Source organism: Typopeltis vanoorti, chromosome 10, assembly GCF_054136105.1.
Source record: "Typopeltis vanoorti isolate ZY-2024b chromosome 10, IOZ_Tvanoo_1.0, whole genome shotgun sequence".
NCBI lineage: Eukaryota > Metazoa > Arthropoda > Arachnida > Uropygi > Thelyphonidae > Typopeltis > Typopeltis vanoorti.
In genome coordinates, this window is record NC_143558.1 from 33,316,090 (window position 1) to 33,338,273 (window position 22,184).

General features: G+C 35.7%; 1 protein-coding gene across 1 annotated transcript in view; it reads right to left on the reverse strand.

Moving 5' to 3' along the window:
* hppy (MAP4K3-like protein hppy) overlaps positions 1-22,184 on the reverse strand; it is a 452,362-nt gene that overhangs the window by 414,223 nt on the left and 15,955 nt on the right. Inside the window, exon 2 of the mRNA XM_090399556.1 lies at positions 9,795-9,852. Within this exon, the coding sequence (XP_090255682.1) occupies positions 9,795-9,852 (58 nt within the window). The remainder of the gene's footprint in view (positions 1-9,794; positions 9,853-22,184) is intronic.

A 22,184-nucleotide genomic window follows, 5' to 3' on the forward strand; every position in this document is an offset into this window, starting at 1 on the left:
TGTATTCATGCAAGAAAATAGTCTTTCGACACACGCATTTGTTCCAGGGATACACATAACGAACTCCACTACTTTCTTTATATTTGATAGTTCTCCTTCAACATTTTTTTAAGAAATCCACCCCGACTTCATCTAAATGTTTGGATTTCAACATGTCCTTCACTTCACTATCTTTTTTGGACTTCAGAGTTGTTTTCACTATCATTACTTCATCAAACAAATCAGATTCAACAATTTTTGATACGGCAGCGGTATGATTAATAGTTTGGACTGTTTGAAGAACATTTTCCCAACATAATGCTGCTCTCAGTTTCACCCAAGATATACTGTCTAATTTCAGCATATACTGTGACCATTCTTTTATATATGGCACACGTGTTGTAGAAATCAATTTGCAACTCAAGAAGTAGCTTCTTTTTGGTGGTAGTTGTCAAATATTCATCTCTTCTCATTTCAATTTTTCCAACCAGTGACTGTATAATTGACTGTGCTTCAACGAAAGATATCGTTTAGCTTTCTATGCTCCTGATAGCAGTATGGAACATTTCACATTGCAACTCCAGAAAAGTAGAAAACAGCTTCGAAACTGGGTTCCGGAAAAAGTCTTTCAACATTGTCAAACGTTTATCTATTGAAAGAAAATAGGCTTTAAGTCCTTCATACATTTCATTCAGCCTTTTGATAGCTGGATGCAACGACTGCCACCTTCTCTTCGAGTGTCAGAGAACTGTTTTATACTCATTGTCCACAAATTCACAAAATTCTTTTAGAGACTGGACTCTTAGAGAGTATATATAAAAGTGTTGAAATATTTTAGCTATAACAGCCCCAATGTCTACAGGCAATGTATCAGCTGCAGTTTACACAGCATTGTTTAAAATATGAGCTGAGCAACCAACTCCAATCAATCCGCGGCCAAACCTATTTCTCAATTTATGGTATACACTGTTTCTTCCCTTTCTCGAACATCTACTGAAGTTAGTATTAGTCTTGTCCGCTGACAAGGCTATGATGTTATCTTTAATCTTCCAAGATTTTAACACGTCCCATATGTAATCCGTAAGTCGTTCTGCACTTTCACTAGGAAGGTCTGTAAATTCTAGAAATCATGGTTTTAACACCTTTTTCTGGAACGAAATATCGAACTATCAATGGCACTAATTTTGAAGCACCATGGTTTGAAGCATCAATCAGGATAGATTAGATAATTTGCTTTCTCCATTTCCAGTTTGAATTGCTTGATTGCAAATGGAGCCAAAACATTTACAATTAATGCTTGTGTTTTTGTTTGCCCACACGTAAATTTTCTATCATATAACTTACTTATTATTTTAGATGTACAATCCATTGATCAAAAACTCTGGTTGTGAAAACACTTTTCCACTTCCCCCATCTCTTCCTTGGTAAAGAAATCACCGACTTTTGCACTTGTACTAGCTCGAGATGCAGATTTATATCTTTTCGTAGCAATGTGTTGGTTAATGTCGGACTTTCCGCCATGCTTGACACTAAACAAGCCACCACAAACCCTACACTCTACTTTATCTGTCTCGCCCAATTTAGTAGATTTTTTTAAAAACAGAAACGGAGTTTTTAAAGTGTCTGTATAATCACCCTTTTCAGCATTTTCAATATTCAACAGGGCCACAGGAGAATTGAAAAACCATACATTTAAACAGCAGCTGTACAGTAATTAATACTCAGCAAGCACTGACTTGTTTCTCTCGGAGCAAGCTTCTAAAATGGTGTGGGCCAAGCAGACCGTTCTGTGCTATTTAAAGATAAGCCAATATCGTGTCAATGCACATGCGCACTGTTCTAACGAACTTATCATTGTTGCAGTGTTGCTATCACTCGCCTTGAGAAAATAATTGCCTACAGTTCCCTCTAATGACGGAGAGCGATGTTTGTAATAGAATAGAAATTGTAACTCATCGATTTTGTTATTCAGTCTTGAACTATAAAATACAGGACAAAAAGCTGTCATGAAGAGTTTTCTCGGGACAACGGGATGCATTAGCCAAAAAACAAGATGAACCTGTATTTTACGGAACGTCTGGGATCCCTATCTTTATTTGAGTTGTAATTCAGCAGTTGGAACTGAAGGAAGTGCAGGAAGATGGTTTAATGTTAAATTTATCAACAAGGATGTACATTATCCTCTCTGTTATTCTATATGGATCACATTATGAAGGAAAGTGGTATTAAACCTGATATCAAAATTGGAGATGGTAATGTCAGCTCTTTACTTTATGCAAATGATGTTATACTTATAAATCCACTACAAGTCTGCAAATTCACTGACTAAATTGAATAGCTGTTGTAATAGATATGGTATGAAGGTCAGCAATAACAAGACAAAGACAATGAAAATAGGCAGATGCAATGAAATATAAACTGCAATGTGAATGGAGAACCTACAGAACAAGTAAATCATTTCAGCTAGTTAGGCACGATTTTTCATGAAGATGGTAAATTAAACATGGAAATAGACAACAGAATCAACAAAGCTGGTATGGTAGGAGGTCAACTAAATAAATTTATATGGAATAAGACGGAAATTAGTCAAAATTTCAGTAAATTAGCTGTATACAAGACAGTGTTCAAACCAATTTTTACTTATGGATCGAGGGCTGGGTTAGAAATGAAACACTTAACCAAAGACTAGAGACTGTAGATAAGAGTCCTGAGAAAGATTAGGAGTACGAACAGATGGCATCGATGGCAATATCATATTAAAAATTAGGATATTAGGAAAGAACTTGACATCATTAGAATCCAGGAATGTGTCGACAGAGCTAATTTCAGGTGGTATGGTTACTTAAAACAGAATGCAAGAGGAAAGGATTGGCAAAACAAGTGTTCTCTGCCAGGTTGGCAGGAAAAAGACCCACAGGAAGACCAAGATATAGGTGGATTGATTCAGTAAAAAGTTCCCTAGAAGACAGAAATATAAGATCTGATAATGTTGACAGGTAAAAGATTGATTTGGAGGAAAATTGTAGATAGGAAGTTAGTAATGATGCAAGTTTTTCATGTAGTACTATCATATCCTGTACACCCCTTGAGGGTACATTCAGGAATTTGATGATGATAACTTGTTTCAAGCTTAAAGAAACCTTCTACTAGAAAACTGACACACACAAAACTTGAAGCAATTCATGATGAGTGTCTCGAACCTAACATGCCTACCACAGACAATAGCAGGAAGCTTCACAATCTGATTGCTGATCAGTTCAAAACACAATTGAGGCAAAAAAAGAAAATTCCTGCAATTACACAGAGAGATGGAATGAATTTCCCACACTTAATAAAAGTGACCCGCAATACTCCAAAAAGCAGATCTGCATTCATATTGACCATCAACTGCAAGTTAAAAGGTACCAGCCCCACATCATGTGTATGAGCATGGCCATATCTGACTATGTGCAGTGTGAAAAAAAAAGGCAGTAATTACAAGAACTAAAGGAGAAACATCAATGTAGAGATAAAGCATGGACAATCAATTATAAAAAAAAGGGATAATAGTGAAAAAAATCAAAACTCTGTAAATAACCAGCATAAAAATCTGATTCCAACACCACAAAGTATGGGACCCACATGGTCAAACACGTATCCAAACAGCAAAGTTATTTTCCTAAGGGAATTTAATGTCTATAATACTAGCCTGCTATCCACTTCCAACTGATCAAGAAGGTAGAGGCTGAGACTTTTGCAATCAGAAACTTTCTCACACAAATTATCCAAATGCAAACCAGAATACCAAACAATCCAAGCCCATCCCCAAACACCCTGGATCTTTGCCTCACTAGTGACCCATCTAAGTATGTTCTGAATATTGTCTGTCTAGGTAGCTCAGACCACAATGTAGTGTACATCTCTTTCCCTATGGAGCAAAACAGTAATGCCATGCATTAGATGGCATTACCAGAAAGCCAAGTGGAACTTTCTTTACAACTTTTATGCTTCACTTCCTTAGTCAGATTACTGTTTTCAGCCATCTGAGCTAAACCAATGTGTAGAATGAATCACCGAAATAATGCTCATTAGCATGGAAACATTTATTTCTGCTCCACACTAAATTCTAGACCCCTATGTAAGCCTTTCCCCCCCACAGGAATACTGCAACTGGTTTGCATCCAAAACTCAATCTTCCTATATTGCCTACACCGAAGTCCTATATAGCTACAAAAAATTATCACCACATCAAAAACTGATTTTGTTCCAAGCAGGAAACTTGCATCCTGTCCAAATGGGCAGTCATACCTTCTGGGCTCCTGCCAAAACTATTGACTGTAACTTCTGTCCAACACAACTCCCACTACTATTACACCCAGATGGCACTATTGCATCATCATCCACAGAAAAAAAGTCAATCTCCTGGTTTCCTATTTCTTCTCCAATTTTTGCATAGCTGATCATGGTAAATGTCCACCAACCATTCCAAACACTCAATGCTGCATTTAACCTTTCATCAGAAAGAGATCAGAAAAATCTTGTTCAAAGTGGATACCAAGAAGTCTCCTGGCTCTGATAGCACTCCTCCTCCAATTGTTCTAAAGGTTGGTGCCCCAGAGTTGACTCCCACCTATTTACACTTTCTTATTCCACTGGTATCTATCCTGTAGTCTGGAAATTAGCCCATATACAATCTACTCCTAAGAAGGGTGACAAATCTTCAATCTACCATCCAATTTCTCTCACCTCAATTCTTTCTAACCAACAACAGCCAACTCCTATATTACCTTGGAGACTTATGTAATAAATGGCCAACAGTATGAATTCCATCACTCCCCTAACTTCATCTGGACAAACACCATGAAAATGTTTGGCAAATCTCAAGTGGTTATCCTTGATATCTCCAAGGCTTTTGACCAAGTTTGGCACAAAGGTTTATTAAGAAAATTCCCATCATTCAGTCTGCCACCTGATTTCTGCAATCAGGTAGCCAGCTTCCTGGCTGGACGCTCACTTCGAGTGATGATAAATGGCTCCTTATCTTCATCTATACAACTAATGCTAGGGTCCCACAAGACTGTTCTTTCATCCACTCTCTTCATTCTATACATAAACGATCTACTCCAGCTGACTGCCAATCCAGTGTACAGTTTTTCTGATTACAGCACATTGCACTCCTTTTCATTTAACAAACCTTGCAAAGTGCAAATCACCACAACCTGCAGAACTCAAACCTCTACCACATTAAATCTGATCTTCAAAACATTCAATGTAGTTTGGATAACACTATCAACTTCAATGCTACCAAAACACAGCTCTGCATTATTTCCCACAAAAAAGAACCTTGTTCTTTCAATCTTATGCTTGACAATAATAAAATCTATCTTGATACAAATATTGCCTCCTCTGCATCCAACAAATTAGGCTCTATAGCTCGTGGTTACTTAAACTCCAAACAGCTCCTTATCCTATACGAGTCACCTTGAATATGACCAGTGAATAGTACTCTTATATCTGGGGGGTGGTGCCCCTAAGGACTCCCTGAAAATACTGGATTCTACACAGAAAAGAGCAGTTAGATTGATTAATGAACCTTCTCTAACATACACCACTCACTTTTGCACAGGTGTTCAGCCTCCACAGTCTGCACGTTCATCAGAATCGTCAACAATATCTGTCCCACCCTCTCGTAAATCCATCCAAATGCATGTAGCAGCTAACCAACATCCTCTCACAGTTCAACTCCAAACCCACAAAACAAATTTCTCCTCTTATTCTTCTTTTTACCTGTTCTGCTGCGACCCTCTAAAACAATCTTCCACTATGTGTTCCCCCAAGAAATGCAATACACAGCTTTTAATGTCAAATGTGAATAAATTCCTTATTGCCCATCCATGGTACTAGAGAACTATAGATTAAACAACTTCTCATGGATGGGTTCTCAATAATAATAATAAAATCTAGGTATGGTATCCACTGAGTGGTTAAAGTCAAGACTCTTTGATAAAACATTTGATTCAACTTGTGTAAACAGAACAGCTCGCTTGTAAAAATTATAATACAGTTGTTAAGAACAGAGGCGGATAAGAGCTTAGCATTGTTGTGGTTTCTCTGCTCTAATAATTCATTATTCTGAATCAATCTCAGCTTGCATTTTAAGTGACTCATCTAAGTTGATGCTAATAAAATTCTAGAAATTAACTCAAAATGTTCTTGGCTATGACTGTTTTTGAGGTGTTTTCTATAACTTTCTATAATTCAGTATCTCTATTCTTCAACAGATACCACACTTAGAAATTATGTGTGTGGAAAAAGGCATTTCAGATTTATGCACAGATCTATTCTTATGTAAAAATTAAAGCAAACATTAAATTCCTTAGTACACAAATTTTATCAAAAGAAATTAAATTTAGAAAAATAAAACAACTAAATATGAAATAGACATATCTAATCAAAGCTAGTATGGTATGATAACTGCTTCTGAGACATGGTATTACAAAAGGCTGTTGAGGATATCATATACTGAAAAGCAGACAAAGGGATGGGTGCTAGAAAAGATCAGTAGAACCTTAAGGCTCCTTAAGGATAATGAAATACAGAAGAAAGTTGAAATACTTTGGACAAATTGAAAGGATGGAAGGACTTCTCAGAACAGTAATAGACGGTCAAGTTTCTGGAAAAAGAGGAAGGGGAATAGACCATCAATGAGATGGATGATGTGTGAATGGAGTGACTGATCTTCAGAGAATTAAAGACTTCAAAAAAGCATACAAGAGGACCACATGGCAAGGACTGCTATGGAACAACTAAGTATCTGAGTAACCATATGGCATCTGTTGATATCCAATGAATAGGTGGATTGATGGCATGTAATATGACAGAAATTAGAACACTCAACTTGCAGCATAAAAGACTGTGTTCAAACAAATTTCAACTTATGGATCTGAGAGCTGGATTAGAAATCAAAGATAAGACCACAGCTCTGAGAGAGAGGAGTGAATAATGGCATCAATGACAGATTCATATAAAAAAAAACAAGGATATTAGGAAAGAATTTGACATTGTCAGCATTCGGGAACGTGTTAGCAGGGCAAATCTCAGTATGGTAATCTCAGGCAAAAGATCCAGAAGAAGACCAAGATCTAGGTGGAGTGATACAGTAAGAAGTGCTTTAGAAGACCAAAATATAAGATCTGATAATATTGGAGTTTTACCAGATAACAAATTGATTTGGAAAAAAGTTGTCAAGGAAGTTAGTTATGATGTAATATTTTCTTTTAGTACTATCATATCCTATATGCCCCTTAGGATATATATATATCAGAAAGTTGGTGATGCTGATACTACAACTGTACCATGAAAGAAGGAGAAGCCTAAGGAATTAATTTTTTTTTATTAATTTTATAATTTTTTTTATATTTTTACTTTTTTTTTTTTTACTAAGCCTAAAAAACCTTGCTCTAAAGACCAAACATGGAATTTTTTGAAGCCACTTCATGTCTCCAATAAGCAGAGTAGTAGTCTTTCTTGACAGTTAAATGGATAAGTAATATCATTAAAGAGGAGCTGAAAAAAAAAAAAAAAAGCATTGTGGAGGGAACGTAAAAAGAAAAGTGATCAGTAACTTTAATGGATGCCGATGGTACACTAATGAGAGCAGCAGAAGGAATAGTTGAATTACTAAAGTAGAATGATTGTGATAGAATAATTTTAATGGATTCTCACAGCAGAGAACTGACAGAAACAGAAGAAAATGGTGAATTACTAAATGATCATTTTGCAAGGGTGTACGATCACCTCCCTTTTTTTTTCTTTCAACATGTGATAGGGGGTGACGGCATCAATGAAATGCTGAATACATTATAAGGGCCTGAAATCTACCCAATTAGAGGATATAGCAATAAAATGGTTTTGCAGGCTGGCCACTAGATAGCATACAGGACTGAATTCAATGTAACACATCAGAAAACATCTCATTAAGCTAGCAAATAATCCTATGCCTTACTCTGAAAAATTGTGCCTGAATTGGAAAAAAATCCAAACAAAAAAAAAAACTTTTTTGAAAAAAAAATCATATCCTCCTCTTCATCAATGTTTGTAATCTCAGCACAAATTTAAACAATATGCACCACCACTTTACAGATATCCATCAAACACTTCAACTACAGATGCCAAAAATTTTTCTCTCTCTCTCTTATACATTCTACCTCTAAGCTTTGGAATATAATAAATTTAGTTTAATCCTTTATCCAAGTGCGAGCAAACTAAGTTTGCGCCTGAAAGTATCTTCAGGACTGGGCTAAGGTGGTACAACACCAATAAACTTTCAAAAGCTTTGGAAGTCTTCACAATACAGTTTTCCATAAGGACCACAGTCTCCAAATGATCAATAGGCTCCTTCTTTCTTCTTGACTTCTAGTTTTCACTGAGGTTGCAAACCTACAGAAGTGAGGCACCATAAGTCAGCAACTTCTCGTGCATAGATATGATAAAAAAACATATGTATATGCACATATATATATATATATATATATATATATATTTTTTTTTTTTTTTTTTTCTTGATCACTTACCTACACATACAGCACTGAGGTTGCAAACCTACAGCACTGACACACTATAAGTTGGCAGCTTATTGTGCATAGATATGATAGAGTGCTGGTTTTATCATTAGGCGACTCTAGGCAATCGCCTAGGGGTGCCAGATTTTGCCACATAGTTTGGGGAAAAATTACAACCTTAGAAAAAATTAGTAACATCTTGATTAATAATAAAAAATTGAAATAAGTCAAGCCATCCTGGTGCTCGCTGATGATCCTACATTATTTTCACCTTTCTCTATTTCTTCCACTCCCCTGCTCTTTGTATACTTAACCTCAAGTGCAGAGATTTTTCCTCCTTCTGGCATCTATCCCAAAATGAGTGGGGAATGATATTATTTTTATAAATACCTACATGTGTGGGTGTATGTGCTTGTGTGAGTATGACAAAATATATATAGAGAGACAATGTATAGGGGTACCTAAATTTTCTTTGCCTAGGGGCATCAGATACTCTCGGACCGGTCCTGATATGATAAAATACATGTGTACATATATATTGGGGGGGGGGGGGGCTGGAAAGTTCTAATAAACACCTAGAACAAAAAATAATTAATTTTATGTTTTCTTATATATCCTAAAAGAAAAGATATTTTTCTGAAAAAACATTTTTATAAGAAAAAAAAATGAAACTTTTTTGTATAAAAAAATGTTTTTTTGTTCTACTTGTTTATCAGAACTTTCCAGATTCCCCCCCCCCCACACACACACCCTTGTGTGCACGCAAGCACATGTGCCTGAATTGGAAAAAGTAAAATAAAAGTAATAATATATATATAATAAATACCATATATAAGCTGGTGAGAGAAATCTGTTACATAAGATATACAGTATATATAAAATTTATCAGAACTTTCCACACACACACACACACACACACACACACACACACACACACACACACACACACACACACACACACACAGTGTGTGTGTGTGTGTGTGTGTGTGTGCACACGCGCGTGCGTGCGTGCAACACGCCTGTCTGAATTGGAAAAAATAAAACAAAAAGTATAATAAATACCATATACAGTTTATAATATATAAGTTGGTGAGTCGTGCTTTTATATCTGTATGAACATTTCATTTAGGAGAGTTTATCCTCAACTTGATAATTGACATAACTGCTATAATGTGGAGATCTTGTAAGTTTTTAAGAATTATAATTTTTTTTAAATGACACTGTTTTTTTTTTAAGTGTACTGTAAACTTAGAAGTTTAAAAAACTTTTTCTTACCTGGTTCCAACTTGATAATTTTAACCGCTGAGAGTTCTCCAGTACTAAGTCTTCTAGCCTGTTTCAAAAAAATAAATAAAATAAAAAAAAAATATATATAATAAATACCATATACAGTTTCAACAAAAGAATGATGGCATTTTATATGCAAACATTTTTCCAACAAAATCACCTAACATAAGATTGTTGTTCACCTATTCAAAGAATTTTGTGCATGTGCACTCATCCCATTCTATTCAAAAGTCAACAATTCAATAAAAAACACAGCGAATAAATGATTCATGGACAATATGAATTTAAGCAAATTATCAGGCTAACTAATCCACCTGATGACTGCATCAAGCAATGATATAGTATAAGCAATTTTAAAGGCGCTGGGAATGATGAGGAACATCAGTCTACAGGATGCCAGAGAAAATCAATTGTTCATGAATTGAAAAGGATCGATTTCCTGGCCACCATCACAGTCCCAACACCTTGTAATGTTTTTCTATGAATCAATGTTGAAACTTTCTGGAATAAACTATGTAGACAAGGAATAAAATAACTGAATTTAATAACTAAATTAAGTATTTACAACCTGACATTTTGCTATTTCAAGCTAGCACTATCAAAAGCATTTTAAGATACACACTCAAACAGAGAGTAGAATTACAATGGGTTCCAGAACAAGAAATCTCAATATGGAATTACAACGAGTTACATAGAGCATATCGATTAAAAGTGATTTCACTACTAAATTTGAGCAGCTATAGCCAGATGAACTCCAAAAACGATGGTGCATGCATGGTAAGAGCTGAGTTATTACTGGTCATACATTATTAAATCCAGAGATGGAATTCACCAAATCTGTTCAAGCTAAATTAAAACTTCAGACTCCAAACTATTATTTGCAATGATCATTATGAATGTATCTAATTTTTTTTAAGGAAACGAAAGATAATAAAGTTGATATAAAAACTGAAGTTAAGTATATTCTACACATATGGAGTAATAACTCTGAAAAATGAATTAAATGAGCAATTGGGAGTACATATCAATGCTTGAGGGTAGAAAAATAATAATAATTATTATCAACATCCGACCTCCATGGAGTCAGAGACTCATCATGGGAGGTACTCACTATTGCATACAATGCTCATCCAACTGTATCTTAAACTGATTCAATGTGTCCACACCCACGACACACTCAGGCAATGCATTCCACTCACCAACCACTCTCCATGCAAAATAAGCTTTTAGAAATCTGAACATTGAAAGACAGCTGGAAAAGAGATTATAACAACTTGAAATGCAGAAAACATGGTTGTATAAAAGTTCGAGAGCAGCTATGATGAAAAATTCAGAAAGCTTGTGAAATGTGGAGAAATGTGAAACAGTGGAGAATTAATTTCATTAGTTTTTTTACTTAATGTTCCATGAAAGATTTATGTAAGCATACTTGGCCAATTATTTTACTTGAATATTAAGAAATACAGCTGAAGAGAAAACTAAAGAAGCTGGATTTAGGCCAAGTAGGGTTTCCAGGTCTTTCCAACTGTAAGGGAAATATTTCATGGTATATATGAGTGCTCTACTGAAGTAAGACTTTAGTTTACCTATGACAAACCATCACAGGTAAACAAGTAAATATGCCAACCTGGTTAAATGAGTGATCAGCATATCTGTTCACCAAGCAAGAGGTTGCAGGTTTCAATTTGCCTAGGGTGAGACCATCACCCTTCTCATTGAAGACCTAAAGTACCTTGAGTTCCATATTTGGTCTTCAGAGTAAGATTTCTAGATTATGTAAAAAATAAAAATACAAACATACAATATATAAAATAAAATAAAAATAAAAAAAAAAATCGTTATCCCAGCATGTAGGCAAAGAAATTTTTAGCACATTATACAGTTTTACCTTTCATAGGTGAGAGGTACATTAAAACAAAAAAAAAACATAAATAAATAAATAAATAAAAATAAGATAAATAAATTTATCACATGTGTTATGTATGGTTGCAAATGGGATCTTATATATCTTGTATAGAGCAATATATGAGCCATTGTTTTTGAAAGGTATAAGTCCATGTATTCATACATTGAGATATTTAAGCGTTTGCATTTGAATCAACTAAGAAAATATTGGCAAACGTTAATAAATTTTGATTAATCTATGAGGATACTGTATACCATTGACTGTGTTATTAAAAATATAAAAAAAGAGAACATCATGTCTCACTAAAACTATCATTAACTCATTTTTTTCCAAAAATGGACTTATACCATTTTCAAAAAAAAAAAAAAAAAAAAAAAAAAAAAAAAAAAAAAAAAAAAAACCAGCTCATATATAGCTTATAGACAGTTTTTCCCATTTAGTTACAAAGTAAATTTTACTAGACAAGAAATTATATTCTTGTTTTAATCCATTACAAAGCATAAGCAAACAAAGTTTGCACATGAAGTAACTGCATGACTAGTCTAGTTGTATATAGAGGCTGTTGACTTCACATCAATTGCTTCAATATCCCAAAATGCGAAGAAGCACACTTCCTTTTAGATACACATGTTGCCATGCATTAAGAGAAGGATCACTACCCAGACCAGTTTCAATCTTTATTAAGGTCTTATCATTGATTAACCTTAGGTTTAACCCAGTGTTTCTCAACGTGGGGCAATTGAAAATGTACATGTACATATTTATATTATACTTTTTCAGAACTTGGCTGACTATTATGCTGGGGGGGGGGGGGGGGGTGCATCAAAATCTTTGAGACGTTGAGGTGGGGCATCAAGATCTTTGAGATGTTGAGGTGTGGCATGATCCAAAAAACGTTGAGAAACACTGGTTTAACCTAAGGATAAATCAATGCAGAAGTCATGTTTTCCATATACGAGTAGTAAAATGGTGTAGCACTATTGCATTTTGGGATATTAAGGCAAATGATGTGACGTCAATAGCCTCTATATACTAGTATATACAGGCTGTTGACTTCACTCTATATGCTAATATAATGAGTTGTGAAGGTACTTCACGTGCAAACTTTGTTTGCTTATGCTTGGGTATTGGATTTAAATGAATATAATTTGTTGTCTATTATAATATACACAGCTTATACTTAAGTTTCAAACTGGCAGTTAGAATGAAGAATGTATAGAAATATAAACACATTAGCCAGTCTCATATAGAGATTGCAGGATTTTTTCATCCTGCAAAACAGGCACCAAAATGACACACATTTACAGACGTAATACACTAGCCTCATAGTCTTAGTTTATTCAGCTATAAATCTAAAACACAAATAAACAAGCTGTTTCTCGTGCTTATTTTGCACAAGTCAGCATCAGTATTAATGATGCACTGCAGATGGAAATATCTCAGTTCAAATCTTATTTAGAACAAGAACTGAATTGAAGTCACTTTTGCATATTTCATATGGAGGTGACAAGTTTTCCTTCAAGGAAACTCAGTCCCCCTCCCTGCAAAAACAGAGAAACCAGCATGGAAATTACACAACTGATGGACATAGATAGCAGGCTATGAAGACAGGATTAGCCATACATTATATAGCATTAAGTTTCTGTGAAGGCAAGTTATTTGGCCATGGAACCTAACATGCAATAAGATAAAAACTTCATACATTTAATAGTATGACGTACTTTCAATGTATTGCCAAATCCTATAGTTTCTAAACCTGGTTTTACTCCATTTCCCAAGTAAGCAAACAGACAAAAAGTCAAGTTTGCACCTGCACGTAATGCAAGACCAAGATAACTCATGGTAAAAGGAGAATAAGCTCTGATCACTAATCTTAATATTTACCCATAATGCAAAGCACATCTCCTGGAGGAGATGTATGATGCTTTGTATTAAAGGCAAGGGGGCCACTACCCAGACCGGTTTCGACCTTTATTGAGGTCTCATCAGTGGGAGCCAGGCTAGAAATATCAAGATTTTAGTAATACAGAGCTTATAAGTATTTTACCAGAACAAGTTACCATAAGGTGTTTTAACCTTATTAAATAAAAATCTCAGGAGGAGATATAAATATAGAAAGTATTTTACCTTGGGTATATTAAATGTTAAAGATACCAAGCTATTTTAAACCTGGTTTTACTCCATTTCCCAAGTAAGCAAACAGACCTGTTTGCTTACTTGGGAAATGGAGTAAAACCAGGTTTAAAATAACTTGGTATCTTTAACATATATATATATATATATATATACACAATTGGTTTATCACTAAAAACTGAGTGATAAACCAATCACCATATGTTCTAAATCATAATGAAGAACAAATTCTTGAAAAAGGTCTCAATTTTGTCCTTGCGCCTAAAACTATTCCCAAGGAAATGTTTTTAACTTAGATGGAGAAAGCTGCATCACTACTTCATGCCGCAGATGCCAGTTTACTTCGCATGGAAGCAATACTTGCAATTAACAATGCAAGACCTCCATCTGATAACATCTCCCTTGGCGAAAGGCTAACCATAAAAAGTCTTAAGAATAACAAAGATATCGTTATCATACAAGCTGACAAGGGCAATGTAACTGTGGTGCTAAATAAAACAGATTACCCTGAAAAAGATACATACTTGGAAATTGAGAGAGATCCAACAAGGGAGATATATAACAAAACAAACAACCTCTTACAAAAAGCCACAGAACTTCCACGAAACATACACCTTGCCACTCGCTCTTTACATCCACTCATCCCAAGGTTATATGGTCTCCCAAAGATACACAAGGAAAACTGCCCAGTGAGACCAATTGTAGATAGTATTGACTCGCCTACCTACAGCTTATCTAAGTTTCTGGCTTCGTCTTTAAAGGTTTTACAGGAAATTCTTCTTCATATATAAAAAACTCAACAGATTTCTTTTTGAAAATCAAAAATTTAAAACTCCAGCCTTCAGATATCATGGTGAACTTTGACGTGGTGGCTCTCTTTACAAACGTTCCAACTCAAGAGGTTCTCGATATTTTAAAGAACAAGATTTCAAAAAAAGATGTTTTCCTTGCTATCACATTGCGTTCACTCTGGCTACTTTCAATATGAGAAAAAAGTTTACAAACAAAATAAGGGATTGGCAATGGGCAGCCCCCTATCTCCTATATTAGCTAACATCTTTTTTGAAGATTTCGAACAAAAGGCAATCTCCTCAGCTACTCTTAAACCAAAAATTTGGCTGAAATTTGTAGATGACATATTTCTTATCTGGGAACATGGCACCGATAACCTTTAGTCTTTTTTAAATCATTTAAACACTTCCACCAAGACATCAAATTAACAATGGAGGTTGAAGAGAATGGATCTCTTCCCTTCCTGGACGTAAGACTTACTAAGACATCTGATTCTATTAAAATCTCAATCTTTAGAAAATCTACACACACACAGATAGATACCTGCATGCGTCCTCACATCACTATCCTGCACAGAAAGTGGATATCATGTCAACTCTAGCACATCGTGCCAGATCTATACTGTCAGATGATGAAGAGCTAAAAAATGAACTACAACATCTACAAAGAACCTTCACAAGTAATGGCTACTCGTCGAAAACTATTAATAAGCATGTATACCGCCACCATCAAAACAACTCAGAAACACAAGACAACCCCAAAGGTTATATCTCCTTACATCAGCTCACTCTCCATGAAACTAAGAAGAATTTTACGAAAGTTCAACATAAAAACCTGCTTCTCTACTCTTCCTAAATTAAGATCGATTTTAAGCAAATACAAACAAGCTCACAACCATCTACAGTTCCCAGGAGTGTACAAAATCATGTGCGACTGCGGGAAGCAATACTATGGCAAAACTGAAAAATCCATCCTCCTATGTCTGGAAGAACACCAGAGGGACATTGCCTACAAAAGAACTAGAGCAAGTGCCCTGTCAAGCCATGTACTATTTTCAGTAAACACAAATGATGAAGGCCGTCAACATGAGATAAACTGGACAACTTCAAACCTTCATATATGCCGTGACAAAGTGGAGCGCTGCATAATCGAGTCTAAGGAAATTGTTATGGACCCTCATCACATAAATAATAACCTGAGCTATAATCTACCGGACTCTTTCAGTTCTGCTATTCGATATTGGCACACTCGTGAAATCAGGCGCACACAGCTGCCTAACAATAGAACTTCAACATGGACTGTAGCTACAGTTCAAAGCCAACTGAATTTTATAATAGTCGTTTTTATAGTGATACAATGTTTCTTATAGTGTTTATTTGCTTTCTATGTTCCCACGCCTGAAGAAGTTAGACAATCCGATGAAACATTTATTGCGTTCTGAATAAATTTAATTGCTATTCTAGTCAGTGTGTGTGTGTGTGTGTGTGTGTGTGTGTGTGTGTGTGTGTGTGTGTGTGTGTGTGTGTGTGTGTGTGTGTGTGTGTGTGTGTGTGTGTGTGTTAAAGATACCAAGCAATTTTTACTCCATTTCCCAAGTAAGCAAACAGACAAACAAATCAAGTTTGCGCCTGCAAGTCTAGCTGACCCTGTACGTAGTGCAAGACCAAGGCAACTCATGGTAAAAATAGAATAAGCTCTGATCACTAATCTTAATATTTACCCTTAATGCAAAGCACATCTCCTTGAGGAGATGTATGATGCTTTGTATTAAAGGCAAGGGGCCACTACCCAGACCGGTTTCGACCTTTATTGAGGTCTCATCAGTATACAAAGCATCATACATCTCCTCCAGGAGATGTGCTTTGCATTAAGGGTAAATACTAAGATTAGTGATCAGAGCTTATTCTATTTTTACCATGAGTTGCCTTGGTCTTGCATTACGTGCATGGTCAGCTAGACTTGCAACACTTGCAGGTGCAAACTTGACTTGTTTGTCTGTTTGCTTACTTGGGAAATGGAGTAAAACCAGGTTTAAAATTGCTTGGTATCTTATAACATTTATTAACATATATATATTAACATTTATATAACATTTATTATACCCAAGGTAAAATACTTTCTACATACATATATACATATTATATATATATACATATACATATTATATATATACATATACATATTATATATATACATATACATATTATATATATACATATACATATTATATATATACATATACATATTATATATATACATATACATATTATATATATACATATACATATATATATATATATATATATATAAGGCATTCGGATAATTTGGGTTCAGTGCTTTATTCCCAAATACATACTATTCATTAATAAGTAGTATCAAATTTCACTATTTTCAAAGTGGGGAGGAAAAAAATTGCATGCATTGGAAACTCATAGTCAAGCAGATTTGGCTGCCTTTTAAATGCATTCCAAAAGAAAAAATCAAAGTAATGCAAATATCACCATGCATTCTCTCCTTTACATGCTGCCTGAGATAGTTGACTCTCAAAAAATTCATTTCCTTGTTCCCAAATGCTATCTCTTCATTCCAATCTATACTGCCATAATTAAAATAGCCCTTCCTTTGTTTTCACTAACCCAAGTTGTTTATACATTTCTTCACCCCCCCCCCCACATTCCCTGGCCTATAGCAACATCCAACTAAATGTCTTTCTGTCAACCTCCACCTCATAACCATTGCCACTATTTCCCTCTTTCATGTCTACCTTATGTGGACCCATTCTATCATCAGCAACACTCCCCTTCCCTTCTCATCCTTTCTATCTTCGCGAAAAACATTATATACTCTTCCATTTCTATTCCTGTTAGGATATCATCTTCATTAAACCATGTTTCACTTATTCCGATAATTTCTGAGCAAATAAACTCAATCAATGAAACTATTTCATCTCCCTTATTTCTGATACTTCCTGTATTTGTAAGTAAATACAGCTGTTCATTTTTAGTTCTATAACCAGCACTACCCAAGCCACTTGTTGGTTGTGATTTCCCCACCACACCTCTCCTTGCCCAATCACCTTTATCACTGCTTACCACATATATCTGTTATTATACAATACAGTTCCATGTGGAATCCTATCAAATCATTTTGCAAAGTCAAGCTGAGGAGCCATTTCCTTTATCCAATTCCACCATCACTTTATTATAAAAACTAAGCAAATTATTAAGGCAAGACTTCACCAAACCTATGTTGCCTCCTATAAAGTATCATATTCCTGTCCACCCAGCTAATTCTGCTTTTTCTTAATACATACCTTAACCACCACTCCTGAGACAATGATTGGCCTATAATTTTCCATTTCACGTCATGAAGGAGACTTCTGTCTTGAAGCTTCCATGACGTTGAATTATTAAGCAGCTTGGTCAGAGGAGGTGCCATTTCCCTTGTATATTCTTATAATATATAGGCTGATATGCAATGGCTGTGTTTGCATTAAAGCTCTGTAATATCCAAAGGCTTTTCCAATTCATCCATCTCTTCACTTCTATCAGTCAATGTCACAGTGCAGTGATGGGACTGCCTTTTTCATTCTTCCTCTTTTTCTTTGCTCTATTTTTGCTATCCTGTCTTCCAGACCACTATTGCGAGGATCTAATGTACTGCTGCTCTGTTTGCCATGCAGTATGACCTGTGGCCATCCAGAAAGAGGGGGGGGGGGGTCCTGTTAGTTTTCCACTACTTTGGCCTCTGCTTCAACAAGATTGGTGAACCTGGATGTCCTGGCCAGAATCAGTCGGTTAGTGGACTTGCCTAAAGTGTCAGTGGTGATGCAGTAAGTCTCCTGCTCCAGGGGCCAGAGACAGGGCTCAATGCTTGTTGTGGTGCTAGAGAGGCTGGGATAGCCCTGTCATTTCACTGTGTGGCTCCACAGTGAATGGGGAGCTCTGGCACTGAACAAATAAACCCTTGAACATTGATAACAGAAGTAAGAAACAAAAGACAATAGTATAAATATACAGTGTTTGTCATCATCCATGCAACAGGTGAAAAGCCAATACAGAAAATGTCACTCTTCTTTATTCAGAAGGGTTTGGGACTGGAAGATTCTCCTAAAACAGATAAGAAACCATATTCTGGCAATATCTTTGTGGACACATCATGTCTAGCAACGCTCTGATGAACTACTGAAAGCAACAGTATTGAACGGAATCCAATCATAGTAACACCTCATAAAATACTCAACTCTTCTAGAAGAGTGATATCAGAATGGGATTTCCTTGATGTTCCAGATGAGGAGATAGTTTCAGAGCTGAAAGATCAAGTAGTGTCAAGTATGAGGTGCATTCTTATATGTAGGGATAGTTCATCTGGTTCTGACCAGAAACATCATCCTTGTGATAACCCTGAACGTCCAACATCTGTAAAGGCAGGTTATCCCAAATGTCCTGTTAGGATTTCATCCCTAATTTAAATGTTGGAAATGCCCAACTTACCTGTTGTAGCTCTACTACCTGTGCTCGATGTGACAGTCAAGAACATAATAAGTCTTGCTCTGCCAAGAAAGCTAAATGTGCCAACTTTGAGGGAGATTACCCAGCTTACTCTCATGCATGTCAGTGGTGGAAGGATAAGAAAGAAATAAGAAAGATAAACAACAGGGAAAAAATATATCATGATGCAAAAAAGAAGTTAGTCATCACCACACCTCTCCTGAAATTGTCTTATGCTGAAAAGGTGGCAGTTAAAAAACATATCAAACACACGTCTATTCCATCATCTGATAATTTCAACATACTTGAGTTTTATGATCATGAGTGCTTCTCTATGGAGTGCATCAATCATACAACCTATGATCTTACTCCTGAAGAAACTCAAAATTGATTCCAGTTGATGAGATCTCATTTGTCAAAAGAATTATGAGAAAGATATTTCTGAAAGCTAAACTACCAGACACCTTCATAGAAAAAATGGATACTTCTGTGTCCACTGAAACTAAATTAAACTTGATAAATGATCCTAACATATCAGATGTATTGAACATTTTTCCAGAGAAAGAGATGGACAACGAACATCTATACTTCCCTAAATCAATAGATAAGCATAAGCCTAAAGTTGTGCCCTCAACTTCTAAGAAGTCAGAGAGGTCTAGAAAGCCGAGAAAATAGGTCAAGTTTTACAGTGAAACTATTGTAGATTCCACCAAAATATCGATGATATCAAGCTTCTGTTGCAGAAACACAAACCATCCTGTTTCTCTATACAGAAAACATATAAACCCAGTGAGGAACCTCACCTTAAAGTATTTCACTGTTCATAAGGAGAGAAATGGAGGTAGTCCTGCTCATGCTATCTTAGGCAGACAATCATACACCTTTTCAATGTGACTAACTTAGCTCTGGCAGCAGTAGCCATTCTCCTCTGTCTGGTTTTTTTTGTTTTTATTGCAATATATTCCATTCATTTACCACCAGGTTCTGAGTTACATGAGATTGAACTTGATAACCTTACACAATAACTTGACAACCGTTATCAAAACATTTAATATGCATAATTAATTGTTAATAGGCTTTTGTTGTGTAAAACTTTTCTGTACCAGGACACCTTATGATGTAAGTCTTACGACTTATCAAACTTGTCGGTTTTTAATTGCTTATTTTTATTAAACTCGTCAATTAAAAAGGTTGTCTGAAATGTTCTTGGCCTCGACCACAGATGGCAACACTATCAGCAAGATTTTATTTTTTCTAAGTTGGAACATCTGTCATAAGTATCCATGTGAAATTGAAAGTCATTCTAACAAGTAGTTTGTTTTATGCAGCTGTCTGAAGCAAAAGTGTTGTCTGTATTCCTTGAAATGGATAAAATTGAGCATTGCATGGTTATAAAATTCTTTGTAAAAGAAGGTTTAATGCCAAAAGAAATTCATAAAAGTTTGATGGATACTCTTCTCCTTCATTTTCGACAATTAAGAAATTGGTTGCCGAGTTTAAACGTGGCTGTACCAGCCTTGAAGATGATCCACATGAAGGACGTCTAAAAAGTGTAACACCACCAGAAATCATTGATCAAGTGCACGATATGGTATTGAATGACCACCGAGTCAAAGTGCATGAAATTGCTGAGACTATAGGCATTTCAAAAGACCGTGGAGGATATATTTTGTATGAAGAATTGCAAATAAAAAAGCTTTGTACAAGATGGAAGCCAAGCTTGCTCACAACAGATCAAAAATGCACTCGTGCGAAAATCTCTGAATAGTGCTTGGAGCATTTTAACAAGAATAAAACTGATTTTGTGCATTGATTTATTACTATGGATGAGACTTGGATTCACCATTATATACCAGAATCCAAACAGCAGTCAAAACAGTGGACAGAAGCGGATTGTTCAGTGCCAAAGAAGACAAAGTCAGTTCCATCAGCAGGAAAGATCATGGCATCACTGTTTTGGGATGCAAAAGGCATTTTGTTTATTAATTATCTTGAAAAGGGTAAAACAATAACCGGGGAATATTATTCTGATGTTTTAACCAGACTAGACGAAACAATTTGTGAGAAAAGACCGGGTTTGCAGAAGGAAAATATCATCTTTCATCAGGACAATGCACTTGCCCACAGAGGTGTTTTGGCAATGAGAAAATTAAAGGATCTGCACTATGAATTGTTGGAACATCCACCTTATTCCCCAGATCTGGCCCCCCTCTGACTTCTATCTCTTCCTAAAACTCTTCCTTGCTGTTCAGCATTTTTCTTCGAATCAAGAGGTGATTGCAGCTGTAGAGGGGTATTTGGCAGATCTTACTGACAACCACTACAGGGATGGGATAGTGCTGCCGGAGCATCGCTGAAATAAATGTATTAGTCTTAAGGCAGATTATGTTGAAAACTAAAAATAATTTTGAAATTATAATTTCATTTTTTCATTGTTAGGCAGGAAACTTTTCAGACCACCCTCGTACATCATAATGTGGCCTCAATACCAAAAACTTCCCACAGAAACTTGCATTTGCACCAAGAGCTCAATGTTTTGGCAAGACCTCTACCGTATGGAAATGCATTATGAACTATAAAAACAAATAAAGAATAGAAACCTGAGAAATGAAATTCCTATACTCTCTGGGAAAAAAAAGCAGCAGCAGAGAAATATGTAAAGAACTAAAAATAGACTCACTATTGGACAGCATATATAAATACCAAAAGAAGTGGATTGAACATATTGAAAGAACGAACAGTTCAAGACTACCCCACCCGCCCAAAAAAGATACTTCGATAGTACCCATTTGGAGGACAATCGAAGTCAGGGATGAACAAGGAAAAGATGGAATGTGACCAGAACATGTCACTGGATCTAAATCCTTAAAAAGATGATGATATAAAGTGAATTCCAGTTAACCGGGCCACATCAGGAATAGCATAATACATATAAAAGAGCTTGCTTCGGACAGAGAATGGTGGAAGGCTCTCTTATCCACATGTGACTCAACCCTTGAAAATGGAAGAGAAGAATGTACATAAGATAAAATACAAGTTTGTACAAGTTTTTCGTTT